A 14,902-nucleotide genomic window follows, 5' to 3' on the forward strand; every position below is an offset into this window, starting at 1 on the left:
GGAAATAATAGACAGAAAGAATAGTATTATATACGTATATCATGAATTCTGATTTTAACGAGCTGAATTATACGATTTCCAAAGAAACAATTTTACCGTATTATGACAGTAAATATATTATCGCATATATAATCTACTATCACAAAACTAATATTGATATAGATTATCTGATATATAACACGTACATAAAAAAAGCTTTGATAATATAATATTTTACAATTAATTTTTAACAAAATAACGAAATAATATTTCAAGAAATACACACACACATACACACACACACACACACACACACATATATATATATATACACACGAGTTATGTAATATGAGTGGTAATATGAGTTTTAAAACCATAGTTACTTTTTTCTTCTTCCATTTTCTTTTTCTACTTTTTGTTTAATTAAACATTAGACGATCTTAAATCATAGATCACATGTAAAACAAGAAACAAAACGATCCGGTAAATGTCGAAGTAATGATCGGAGTCAACCGTATGTGGTACCAGAAAATAAAGATGTTAGAAAGATCCGAAAAGGGTCGAGAGGAAGGAAGGAATGAACAAACATAATTCACACATCGTGAGTTTTGCTTTTAATGAGTAAGATAAAGCAAGATCATATGATTTCAAGGGATTATTTAATATTAACATCCAAGTCATGAGAGAAAAGAAGGGAGAGAGAGAGACAGAGAAAGAGAGGAATAAAGAGAGAGAGAAAATGAGAATGAGAGAGAAAAATAGAGAGGGAGAGAGATAGAGAGAGAAATAAATAGATAGACAGATATAATTTGTTTTTTGATATTATTGAATTTTAGAAATGTCAATTCTAAATCATTTTCACATTGAATCATATTGTGTAAAGAAATTAAGAGAGAGAGAGAGAGCGAGGGAGAGAATAGGAAGAGGGAAATAATTTGTGTTTTTATATACTATTTATTTTTAGAGATTTTAACTGTTAATTTATTTCATTGAAAAATTTTGTGTAAAGAAAAGATGAAAAGAAGGAGAGAGGAAATAAGAGAGAGAAAGAGAGAGAGAAAGTGTATACAGAAGAAACCCTTGATACTTACATTAACAGAGATACCATACTCTGGAATAAATCGAGTGTAAATAAATGATATTGCGTATTCTATCATTGACTAGAAGATATAAAGAGGATAACCAATCTTTGATCGTATCGATATTTGTATCACGAGTATGTAAAAATCCTTTCATATATCATTATTCGTATATTTGTAAGATTTTTGAATTATCAAACATAAAGAAGATACATATTTATACACGTCGAGAATATATATTTGAATAATATTTTCACGTGGAACATGAAATGTAAGTCGCTTTGATTATTTTTACTATTTTAAATAATTCTACACAATTTTTATTTATTTTAATTTATTTCCGCCTATGCGATCTTTTAATAGTTCAAAAATTTTTTAGAATTTCCATCGTTTTTAAATAGAAAGTAAAAATGAATCAAAGTTACTCGTGAAATTTTATAACATCTAACATGATTTTTGGTATAAATTTCAAATTAACCCATCCAACTGTTTAGACAATGTAATGGATACACTCATTTAGATTTTAATATGAAACGTTACGAAAGACAGATACCTCAAGTAATTTGGATGATAATTGTTTGTTACACTATTTATTACATTGGAGGCATAAGAAATCCTTTGTAATCGTTAAAATATATTTTCTTTTTTATAGAAATTAAAAAGGCTGTTCGCAACATTGTTGTGTGTTTACGCTATCAATGAGAACAGATGTAATTCTTGACTAATTTTGACGAACAAGCATTCATTTTAAAGAAAAAAGCTTAATCTACGAGGCTCTTTTTCCTGAATTTTGAAAAAGTATTACTTTCATTGAAAAAAATCGTGTTCAAAAATGGTATTTTACAAGAATAACTTGCATACAAAAAAAAACTTCTTCAAAACTCTGCTGAAAGAGCGCTGTAGATTAAAGCTTTATCTTTAAAATGAGATCTTGTTCATTAAAATTGGTCGAGAATTACTTCTATTCTCATAGATGGCGTCAATGCCGTTTTCGACATTGTTCGCGAAGAAAAATTGTGGCGTTCCTCGAAATTTGTGGCAAAAGAGATGAAGTTCGTACCCCTACTACTGATTTTCATATACACGCTTGAATGATATATGTTTTATGTCCATGAAGAAACTATTGCCTGCTTTGTTGTGTTTGTAAATAGCTGGCACTCAGATTTTTTGAACATTTCCAAACGCAAAGAAAAGCGTTTTACGATGCTCGCAGGAAAAAGCCACAGTAACTCACTCGATCATTTTAATGAGTTTTGGCAAAATTATTCTATGGCAAAAATAAAGAAATACATGTCCAATCGTTTATGACAAGGGATTTGAGTTTCTAAAAGTTTCTAATAGTTATATTTTGAAAAAATTTGTAGTTCCTTTTAGATTTTATAGATTAAAAAGATAGGGATTCCATAAACAATATATAACACATTAGCAAGCGTCTTGGTTCGTAATTCAGGAATCGTATGTAGTTTCAAGACTTAAATGATTCCGGTGGTTTCTTTTTATTGTATCGATGTAAACGAAAATAATGAACTAATTTACTCTTTTTTTCTTATTTGATGATTTAGTAAGATGTTGCTATCCAATCTCTTATATTTATTTCCTCCAGTGATGATTGACGTGAATTTAGTGGTGATCTCTGTACTAGATAGGACACAGCAGCAGTATAATTTTGTTCGATGACAAATACATATAAAATATATACCTTTGTTGATTACTTTTTCAAAATTAATAATTAGTGAACATATATATTATATATTATTTTTAATAAAGATCAAAACACGAGTTCGTTTTATATTATCCACAAGATTTTTCTCCCAGTGCTATTTTGTTATGGTTTCCTCTGTTGGAGTTCATTTCATATTATTATTATTATTATTACTATAATAATAATATGTAATGTAATAACATAATAATAAAAACAGTAATAGGAAGAAGAAACAGAAAAATATACTTATATTGCATACATTGTAACACATACGATGACGGTAATTTATGATAACAAACGAAGGAAAAATGTATTATTTTACGTTGTGATTTGATGCACGAATTCTCAACAAATCATCAAATCCTTGATAATTTTGACACATAACTGCCCATCCAATACAAACGACATATAAAGAAAAGTACGAAACGTTTCTTTTGTTTTCGTCCGCTATTGTTTCTCTTTGTCTTGCTATCTTATGATCGTAATGCATTTTTCCATACTATTTCTTACTCACGGTGAATCGATGCTAATTGTTTTTGCTATTATAATATAAAATGTATTTTAAATAATATGTAGATGTTTATAAATAATATATAAGTAGATTTTTATTATTATTATTGTATTATATTATATTACATTATATTATTATTATTATTATTATTATTATTATTATTATTATCAGTAATAGTAAAAGTAGCATATTATTATTAGTAATAGTAATAATCGAAATAATATAAAATGATCTAGTCCTATAGGAGAAACCATGTAAAAAGAGCAATGGAAGTTTTACTTCATAAGTAGTGTGAAAATGAACTCATGTTTTAATTAATATTAAAATAATATAATATATAAGTGTTCACTAATTATTGTTGAATATTTTCTTAACAAATTCTTATTTTTTGTCGCGGATTTAAATACTAATTCTGATATATGTCAATTTTTTTTATTATTTTGTATGCATTTATCGTAAAACAGATGTTTATCGACATCATATCTAGTAGGGATCATTGCGAGATGCACGTTACCATCAAAAAAGGTATACATATGAGAGAATGGAATGTGTGAGTTTACAGTTTACTAACTATTTATTCTAACTCACACGAAACCAATTGTTATGTCGCGATAAAAGGAAATAACCAAACAAGCTTATACACTAATATGATAGAGGCATGGTGGGGACAGCATTTTCCGCCTTATTCGTAATTCATATTTTGTTCATACCTGTGACTGAAGTCACACACGCTTTGAATAGAAGGTAGTGAACAGTCTTAAACAAAAGAGAAAATTATTAAAACAAAGAAGGAAACCTTGCAATACAAAATAAACTAATTCGTCATTTCCTTTGTATTAATATCATATTAGCATTTTTCACTTTAAATAAACACATATAATTTTTTGTTGAATCTATAGAATCTTATATATACAATGTTATATGTGTTTTAATTGTAATTCACATAATATTCCGAATAATATTGTAAAGATAACATTTCTTGGAAATTTAAAGAAAAGTTGCAAATTTTGTTTCAGGCTTTCTTCTATTTTCTTTTTTTTTATGTACAAGACTAAAATTGAAAGTGAAAACAAATAAAAAATTTATCGTCGAATTATCCTATTTCCAATCGAATTGTTTTTTCACTTTTATGTCTTCTCTAGTTCGAAGATGTATGCAATTATCTACATATTTATGGTTGAAAGGTCCATGCATATTTATAATCGACTTTTCGTAGTGCGAAACAACGAATGTCGATGAAGCAAACCTGAACGTTTCAAATCAGAACTCTCGATATTCAATGAAAAAAAATACTAACAAAAATATTAACGGGAAAAAATCTGATTAGTGGTTCGATCGATCATTCGGGCAATCGATGTTTCTTTTGGTGTTAATATTGTAACTAGTCCGACTATTTTCAACGTCATATTCGGCTGAGGGACCGTATCCTTTAATGCTAATGAAAAACCCAAAACTTTTTCGATGAAAAATCCGCAGTGGAAAATCTAAAACAATATCGAAGATAGTTTTTAAATTCGGTAACTTAAAACTCTTAAAACTTCTCTTTTAAATAATCATTTCTTTATTCATATATTATAACATGTAAGATAATTTATTTTTGATAAAGTCTTAAAAGGAGAATTAATCAATTGTCAAGATCTAGAAGTCAAAATTGGGATAAATTATTTTTTTTTAATAGTAGTATACAAGAGTCAAAGTTAATATTTTTATAGTCGGATAGTTAATAATTTCAGTATCATTAGTGACTAATAGTTTTAGCTGTTAAAGTTGATGAAAAAATTCTTCTGTTATATATAGAATTTTTAGTGAAGGGATAGCAATTAAAAATAGAGTGAGTATAGGAGTAATAGTTCAAATTATTTCGATAAGATGTTCATTAATTATGAATCGATTAGTACTTTTATTAATAATTAAAAAAATAAATATGTAAGAAATTAGTGTTGTAATAAGAATTAATATGAGTATAGAATAATCACGAAAAAAAATTAATTGATTTATATTTGCAGTATTTGAATTTTGAATATAAAAATTTAATCAGGTTTAAATTTATAAAAAATATAAATATTTTTTATGTTTGATGTTTAAAATCAATGCACTAATTTGTTATATTATAAAAAAGTAATGATATTAATTTATAGTGTAAGGAGTTTGTTCATAGGAATAATTAATAGGTGAGAGTGAATGGTTCCATTCTATATTAGAAGATATAAAAAATTTATATAAAATATTTCGTTAGGATATAAATGATTCTCAAATAATAAAAATACAAAAAATTATTGAAATAAAGGAAATAATAGATCCAATAGGTGAAATTACATTTCATGAAGTATATATATATATCAGGATAATCGTCGAGGAAATCTTGATAATCCTAAAAAATGGTGAGGAAAGAAAGTTAAATTAATTCCAATAAATAAATTGGTAAATTGAATTTTTAATAGGAGTTTATTTAAAGGAAATACAAAAATTAGAGGAAATTCACATATAATCTGGAAACTTTTATATAAATGATCCACTTCGCTCTGCTTTGACCAATGATTGAAAAATTTAATGAAATCATGGAAAAAATTGAATAAGACTGGCATATTAGCAATCATGACGTCACTAAAGAACTAAATATTGATTATAAAACAGTTTTAAACCATTTCAAAAAGGCTGAATACAAAAAAAAAACTCGATATTTGGGTGCCACATGATTTGACAATGAAAAATTTAATGGATCGAATTTCTATCAGCGAATCGTTGCCAAAATAGAACAAGACTGAACCATTTTTGAAACGACTCATTACGGGCAATGAAAAATAGATCACATATAACAATAATGAACGGAAGGTCGAACATGATCGAAGGAAGGTAAAGCTCCACATACAGTGGCAAAGCCAAGATTTACATTAAAAATAATGATGCTGTGGTGAGATTGCAAAGCAATTGTTCACTATGAGCTGCTCTGCCCGGTCAAATGATTGATTCTAATCTTTACTATCAATAATTGGAAAGATTACGCCAAACAATTGATGATTACACGACCAGAAGACTATTGAGATAAAACGACCAGAATTGATGAATAAGAAAGATGTCATCTTCCATCACGATAGCGCTAGACTTGACACATCATTGGTAACCCATCAAAACTTGAAAAAACTTGACTAGGAAGTTTTAATGCACCCACCGTATAGTCCTGATCTGGCACCATCAGACTACCATTTGTTCCAGTCTCTGCAGAATTCCTTTAACGGTGTAAAACTGGCTTCTAAAAAAATCTGTAAAAATCACTTGTGAGAGTTTATTGTCTTTTTTATTGAGTTATTTGATGTAACAAACTTCGTTTGAAATATAAAAGACTTCATTTACTTTTACATTAAAATACAAAGAAACTTTTTCTCCAAACTTTAATATTAGTTTTATCTACTTTTCCACAATGAATATAAATAGATGTAATACTTTTGGAAGAAATAAATCTGTAATTAAACCTGGAACAGTTCCTTCAATGTTTATCATAAATCCTCTTGTCATACAATATAAGTTGATGTTTTGTCAAAAAAAACATTCACAAATATGACTATAAATGACAATTTTGTCACATATATTTTATTGGATATTGAAAGTAAAGTTGAAGCTAAATTTTAAAATATTTAATATTCTGAATGTTTTTGTTAAAAATAGCAACAACAATTTGTTCACTGATTATTACTGTTATAAAATTTGTTATCATTTTTATATTCTTTTTTCGTATATCACCATTATTGAAATTCCTTATTTAAAACGTAATAAACGTTTTATGTACATTTTAAAAGAAAAATAATACTCCATATTTATTTATACTTTATTATAAAAGTATATCCACTCTTTTATCATTATTTTATTCTTAAAATGAGATTATAAGTCTCATAAAGATTTAATATGTTTTAACTTGCCCTATTTAATCTTGTAAACTTTTAATTTGCTCCAATATTTGCAGGTTAGACGCTTTTATTAACTCGATGACTCTTAATCCTTCTTGATGTTGCAACATCTGCAGTTGTGATTTACAAAATATAATGTGCTTTAAAGAATATCCATCACCTTTTGGAAGTATTGTAGCTATTATAATTTGGAGCTGAAATAATAAAAGTAATGTTTAGTTAAAACAACTAAAGAAAAAAAATTATAGTTATTACACTATTAACACGTCTGGTGCCGTGTGAGGCGTATGCGGCCCACACTGAACTTTCCGTTCAAGCCATTTGGAATTCTCATTGTAAAAAGAATAAAACCATGTGTTTATTAAAATAATTCCTTGAAAATTAAATTTATTGCTTTGTTGTCCTATACATCTTAATCTCTACACCTTTTTCTCGATAATTATGATCTTTGTATTATTGTACAGATTGTAAGGCATACGTTAGAAACAAAACTATTTAATTGTAAAGCGTGAAGCGTATACGCCTCCACACAGCTTGAACGGAAAATGTCCAAAATTCAGACTGGTACGCAACGCGTTAATTTCAATTCTCAAATAAGTCTAATTGATTAATTTGCTTTATGGAATTTATTTGTATTATTGATGTTATCACCTTTGGAAATAAACAGTTTACATTTTATAGGAATGGAGTTTACAATTTCCATCAGAAACTAGAATGAAAGAAAATTAATATAAATAAACTAAGGAACAAATTATCGTTACTATTTCTAACAAAAACATTTCCAATGTCAAAAACTTTTAAATTTACCTTTAACTTTAATTTCAATATCTAACAAAATATCTAATGAAATTGTCATTTATAACTATGTTTGTGAGTGTTTCTGATAAATCAATTTCTTCTTGAATGACAAGAGAATTATATTATAAACAATGTATGGATTGCTCCAGGTTTAATTACAGATTTATTTCTTCCAAATATATTACATCTTCTATTGATATCCGTTTTAGCAAAATGGATAAAATAGATATAAATATATGATACATCATCGTTTAAATTTAATTCGCAAACATTTAATTATTTTTAGTATATGTTCAAATCCTTTGTAATATTGAAATTGATTATACATTACTACCATTTATTATAAGAAATTTATTAAATATTAAAAATATTTCTTATATATTTACCTACGTAATAAAATGTTCCCTAATTTTTATGCATTTCGATTACACAGATAGCACAATTTCTGTCAATCTTCATAAAAAAAAAGGAAATCTATAATATATTTTAATAATACAATAGAAAAATTGTCTTAAATTTTTAAAAATATATTATATTAAAAAATTTTTTACTGCTTCAACTTTCGAATAACGTGTCTCCTCAGTACGTTAATTAATATTCTCGCTTTCTTTCATTCAGAGAATTATCGCATATGCTTATAACAAACACTGACGCGATTTTATCCAGTTCTGGTAAAATTGAACTATTTCGCGATATCAATTTAGAATCTATTCTATAGTTCTAATTGAAAAGAATAAACTCAAACTTTCTATTAATAAACAAAAACGATGAATATATTTTATATTAATACGATTATTTAATTAATTATTTTATATTAATACTATTATATATTATATAATATTATTATACTATTATTAATACTATTAAATTAATTATATATAATTATTTGATATTAATACAACGATTATTTAATTTAAGAAGTTTATAGCTAGACACAAACCAAAACTCAAGAAAGAGATAAGAAACTTAAATGCTTCCGTATTGCCAGGGTTCACAGGCACGAAAATTGTCAAATCCGGATTGGCTGGATGAAATCGCATGCTGATTGGCTACTGACGTCATAAAACAAAAGCTTTTGTAAAAATTCGAAAAACTATATCGTCACTTAAATCTTAATTTTTATAATGAAATCTTGTTTTACAAAATCGATCAAGAATTACGCTTGGAATCATTGTTGGCATAAATACTATTTTCGATATTTTCATGAAAAAAAGTTTTGCATAGTGACGGCCCTTGAAGTTTACAGTAAAAGAAAAAAAACTCCTATCTGACTATTAATTTTCATATAAATGCCTGAACGTGTGTGCTTTCCATGAAGCAGACACTGTTTATGCAGATTGTTTGCATAAACCGTTGCTCAGATTTTCTGATACATTTTCAAAGAAAAATATTTCCAAAATCTCTATAAATTCTCTATTTACTCGCCTAGTAAATCACTTACTTCTTTGTTATCCTAATGCAAATTGAACAAATAATGGAAAAATTATAAATTCGTAATGATCTGTTTCAAAAACATGCAAGTACTATGAAGCATCGCGAAATGGCGCTCATTCGTAACTTGTGGCGACCTCGTTGCAATTGTTACGCCTCCACCGACAAGACACATAACTAACACGCCTCGGCACCACCAAACTCACGTAGGAAACTAACCAAACAAAGTGAAAAACAACAAAGAGGCCGAAAACAAAGAAGATAGAAAAGACGCTGGGAACACAAAGAAAATCATTTATTCTTTCTTCGACTCTTCTAAAGATCACAGTTATAGCTACTGGAAGTTAGAATCTGATTGTACTTACTGAATACCGAACATAACTAAATAAACATATTACTATTGTTACTTGATGTGCAAAGTTTCTTTCTACATAATGGGTTATCAACGATAAGCCCAACTTTCTCAATTAACGAATCATTGTCTTTCCAGAAAATATTTTCTAGCCGATGATATTAAAGATTTAAATATAGGCTTCATAATTAATTTCTATATTGATTTGACGATATTTAGTATTGAATTAGGGAAAAATAGTCTAATGATAAGAAAAACAATTTGAATCTTAATTTAGCTACTAGGAATTATAAGTATTTGTTAATTACTTATAAAAACATGAGTAAATATATGTATATACATGCATTAACAATTATTATATATAATATATCAGTTACAATTTAAATTTAATCAAAATATATTAAAATGTCCATATCTTTTATTTAATTTCATAGCATACAATGTTATCATATTTGTCATCGTCTTGACTAGTAAGAGATGAAAAAGAAGAAACTTCTTGATTATTTGACTGATGTGAAAGAGGTTTTAACCAATCATTTATTACGATACCTGTTTGTAAATCTTTTAACATTGTTTCAATATTTGGACGTACAACAAGAATTGTTCCTTTCTTTAAATTATCTTTCAAAAATTTCCACATTTCTACTTGTACAGCCTCAGATAAATAAAATTCAAAAGGATTATTCATAATAATAATATCACTTATTTTTACCACTTCTGGAGCATCCTCAATCTTTTTATGTAAAATTTCAATTCTATCATTCATTTTATATTGATTTACAATGCTACATTGGAGATCACAAAATTCTTTATTCATTTCAATGCCAATGATTTTACTAGCATCTGTATAGACATATGCCTACAAAATATATATTATTTCATATTTACTATAACTACATTATATGCAATATATACAAATAAAATAGTTCTTCTTTCTACTTACACCATACAAAACTGCACCTAGTCTTGATCCAATATCCAATACCGTTTTTCCTTTTAAAGTTGGTAATAAGGTATTAAATATGAAATACAAAGCATCTCTTGACATGGAATGCGAAATGAATACTACAAAATAAATAATGTATATATTAGAATAATTTTATAAAAGATAAATGCTAGTTTTATTATCTTACTTATTGGTTTTATATTTCGTGATCCACAGTCAATACAATAATATTTTTGTAATTTTCCATTATCTATTAACTCATTCATATCATCGTCGTCATAAAGAAATTCATCAACATGCAACGTTACATTAGATTCGCAGTCCGAGTTCTGTAAAATATAATATTTAATGAAATATTATAAGGACTTTTAAATTTTAATAAAACATTATAAAAACTTTAAAAAATTTTTATTAAACCTACTTCTCCTTTTTTAGGAAATTTTATATGTTCTGTAGATAATATTCCATTAAAGGGAACTTTTTTCCTTATATCATATGCAATTGAATTTAATAAAAACACAGGATCATCTATAATTGCATCCTCCATATCTTTCCTAAAATCACCTGCAAATGCATGCATTTCAATATTTAATAAGATTGATATACTTTTTAAAATGAATAATTTATTAAAAGTACAAACCTGGTCGATATTGGAATACAGTTTCCATAGGTTTCCATTCTTGCAAAATAAAAGAAAAGAATTGTTCTTGATCTTTTTTGTTTAAATTTCGCATCAAATCAATAAATTGTTTTTTTGCATCTTCTAAGTTAACTGTCATTTTTAAGCACAGTAATAAATAATTAAGTTTATCACTGACGTTTTTAAATTAATTATTTCAATATTTTTTATTAGTTTTTAATCTATTAGTTCTTTAATAAAGTTGAAAATTAAAAAGCTGAAAATTAAAAATCGTTAAATTACAAAGTCATGTTTTCTCTCCACATAGTTCAATGCAGTTCGATGATCCCACGTTTGAAACATAGGTGTTCAAACATCACGTAAAGGTTACATTTTATCTGAGAATAAAACGATTGTAGCGCCAATTAATCTATTATTCTATATTCTGTAATATTTGCAGATGGTAATGTCACAATTTAACTTATCAACTGATATTTTTAATTTCTATACTTCCATTTTGAAGGTGGCATTTTTGTAGCAATTTTTCTTCATTATTATAGAGATTTGAGTCTTAACATTTTCTTTTAATTCTTAGATTATATGATAAAATAATGCGATAATAGTTATTAGCTTTAAAGAAATTAATATTTATTGCTAAACAATGTATAAAATACAAGATTATATACATTTTAAAATTCGAATATTTCAGTAGTTTTTTTAATAATTTTAGTGTATTTTTATACACTTCGATTCCTGCCATCTTATACGTTGATATTTATCCTTGATTTGTTTGCGATACATAATGGCAGTAAGTTTTTGTAAAAGAATAAAATTATCCTTCACAATTCGTGCCTGTCTTTCTCGCTCTAATTGCGCTCGTTTTGCATTGAAAATAACATGGGATCTATTTTTTGGAGGACTCATGTCGATGGCTGATTTAACTTGCTTTAACTAAAAATATGAAAAAAAAGTAAAGAAAAGTACGTTTTGTCGGCATAATTTAAATAATCATTTTCCTTTTAGATTATAGCGTATACTGACCTTAAAATGATATTGTTTACAGTGATCATCTTGTCCGACAATTACTGCTTCACGAACTTTCTTTTTGATCAACATTGCACTTCTCTGAAAATTCTCGAATGTTTATTCGATATACATAGTTTCTCTAGCAACGAATACGTTCTATTGATTTTGACGCTTTCGTAAACGTTTCGCACAATTTTACTAAATTGTAAGTGAAATACATCATTCTTCATATTATACAAAAGAACTATACACACACACATACTGAAAGTACGAAATTAACAATTATATACATAAACATTCATATATATATGTGTATATATATATATATATATATATATATATATACATACATATTTATTTTGAACAAATTATTAACATTTATGTACATAAACATTAAATCAAAGTTCAAGTATTACGAATTTATATGTAACTGTTTACAAAAATCTCTTATTTACCACTATCATTAAAATATACAGATTCATATTTATTTTACGAAGTATACCTAACTTGTATACTTCCACTTTTTTTTAAGTACTTACCTACGGATATAGTATGTAATAATATGTCGATCCGTAATGTGATATACCGAAAAAATGAAAGCTGCTTTCGTTACAGAGAAGAGTGATGTATAAGCAGCAGAACAAGGGAGAAGAATAGAGGGAGAACGAGTCATGTTTTGTTATGCCGTCTTTCGAGTATCGTTAGGGGGAGATAATACATTCAATGGCGTGTATATATATACGTGTATAAATCTCTCGTAACGTCTAAATAACGTATGTGTATATATGTGTGGACATATGCAGTCCTCTCGAATGTATTCTTCTTAATCTTAACGCTGAAGGGAATGTTAGGATTGGCGAAACTTATGGACCAATCGGATAAGCCAAGAGGCGGAGAGGAATACCGCGAAGCTTTCTTTATCTATCCAAGAGAGAGAACACTTAACGATATGTGTATATATATATAATGTGTGTGTGTGTATATACATATATATATTCAACAGTTGCAATAAATACACAACTCCTTTTGAAGGTTTATTCATTTATCTTGTAAGTATAAGATATTTTTGTTTTATAATTTCTATATATCGTATCTACACAAGTTTGTTGTCATTATGTTATAAGTGTACAATAATGTGTAATTAAAATTTATTATTTATCTAAAAATAACAGTTATTGGCTGTTTTATAAATAAATTGTTCTGAAGATGTCTTTCCAAATGTAAAAAAAATAATCGTAAATTCGGAAAAAGGTACACAGCATGGCAAAAAATAACAGTTTTAGTTTGTTGTAAGACCAATTTTTTTAAATTTAATTTATAAAAGTAATAGAAAAGAGAACTTTAATTAGGAGTTTTACTCTGTCGATGAAGGAAATGTTAAAACATCCATCAGTAGTGTTGAGAGATATTGTACGAAATTTTCACCTAACTTTCAGGTAATAGTTTCCCTTTTGCTCATTTTTTTCTAACCTATATTTGTGTCTATTATTTGTAAAAATGTAGTTTGAAATTCATCTTATCAAAGAAATTTTTCGGAAAAATTTCCTCAAACTTATCATCACTTCGATAAAAATGACTTAAAATAAAGATAATTAAATATACAGTCTTCTGAAAATTCGTTTTTAAGCGAATTTTTAGTAATATTTTAATACTAATGATTATCTCCTTAAATGCTACGTCAGCAATACTGTTCATCTCAAATATATATGGTACTATGCCATAACCATAGTATACATACATGTGCGCGTGTGCGTAACTAGAAAGTTAGGAAGCAATAAAATACCATTATACATATTTACTATTATTTCTACTTTTACTAAATTTGTTTATATAATTATAATATTAAACTTTTTTCACCATTCAAAGTAACGTAACAAAAGTGCTTTATATATATATATATATATATATATATATATATATATATATATAATATAAAAAGGTGTATATTTGAACATACATGCTTTGCATGCGTGCATGAATGGTTCAATTCATATTATATATATATATATATATATATATATATATACAAACATACGTAATGATAGTAGGGGAAACATCGTAGTTTCGCGAATCACGAAGTAGTTGAGTGGGGACAGTAGATCGAGAGGCTGGTCGGTAGGCGTGACTTAACATGAGCTCTCCGAAAGTAAGAGGGGACCTTTTTCTATATAAAGTTTTGTCAGTCTCCACTGAGACGCTGTATAGTTCGGAGCTCTGTAACAAGTCAAGACTAATCGTATCTCGTATTTTCGACCGTGTTACTCGATAAGAAAAAAAACGTGACATTAACATAATTATACGCGTTCTTAACTAGTTTTTCCTGATCCACAAATTTCGTTTGCTTATGTGAGCTGTCTGTTGATACATCGTAAATCAAAAGTTCATTGGAAAAAGAACGAACGGACAAAAATAAGAAAGAAGAAGTAAGAATATAATAAAAAAAAAAAGTGAGGATACAGCCTGTGCATGTACGCCGAAAAAATGATGCACGCAATGAGCGAGCACGCGGGTGGCGCGGCCGGTCTCGGCGTTGGTGTTCTGCCTTTTGATGCAATGG

General features: G+C 27.2%; 2 protein-coding genes and 1 long non-coding RNA gene across 3 annotated transcripts in view; 1 reads left to right on the forward strand and 2 right to left on the reverse strand.

The window, feature by feature from the left end:
• Positions 1–7,186: 7,186 nt before the first annotated feature.
• Positions 7,187–8,907, reverse strand: LOC124947876. Its single transcript, XR_007100529.1, has 3 exons — positions 8,358–8,907; positions 7,825–7,882; positions 7,187–7,367 (listed from the first exon to the last, which is right to left on the reverse strand). It is a non-coding gene; the product is annotated as an uncharacterized LOC124947876 (long non-coding RNA).
• Positions 8,908–10,150: 1,243 nt separating this feature from the next.
• LOC124947884 lies at positions 10,151–11,727 on the reverse strand. Its single transcript, XM_047490625.1, has 5 exons — positions 11,341–11,727; positions 11,122–11,264; positions 10,888–11,029; positions 10,698–10,819; positions 10,151–10,613 (listed from the first exon to the last, which is right to left on the reverse strand). Exons 1-5 carry the CDS (start codon positions 11,477–11,479, stop codon positions 10,173–10,175), a joined length of 987 nt encoding a protein of 328 aa, XP_047346581.1. The 5' UTR covers positions 11,480–11,727; the 3' UTR covers positions 10,151–10,172.
• A 2,784-nt stretch (positions 11,728–14,511) lies between these two features.
• The window catches only part of LOC124947763 (protein big brother-like), a 9,752-nt gene continuing 9,361 nt past the window's right edge, over positions 14,512–14,902 (forward strand). The window contains exon 1 of the mRNA XM_047490366.1: positions 14,512–14,902. This exon is cut by the window's right edge and continues 116 nt beyond it. Coding sequence (XP_047346322.1) covers positions 14,812–14,902 — 91 coding nt within the window. The 5' untranslated portion in view covers positions 14,512–14,811.

Source organism: Vespa velutina, chromosome 3 (assembly GCF_912470025.1).
Source record: "Vespa velutina chromosome 3, iVesVel2.1, whole genome shotgun sequence".
NCBI lineage: Eukaryota > Metazoa > Arthropoda > Insecta > Hymenoptera > Vespidae > Vespa > Vespa velutina.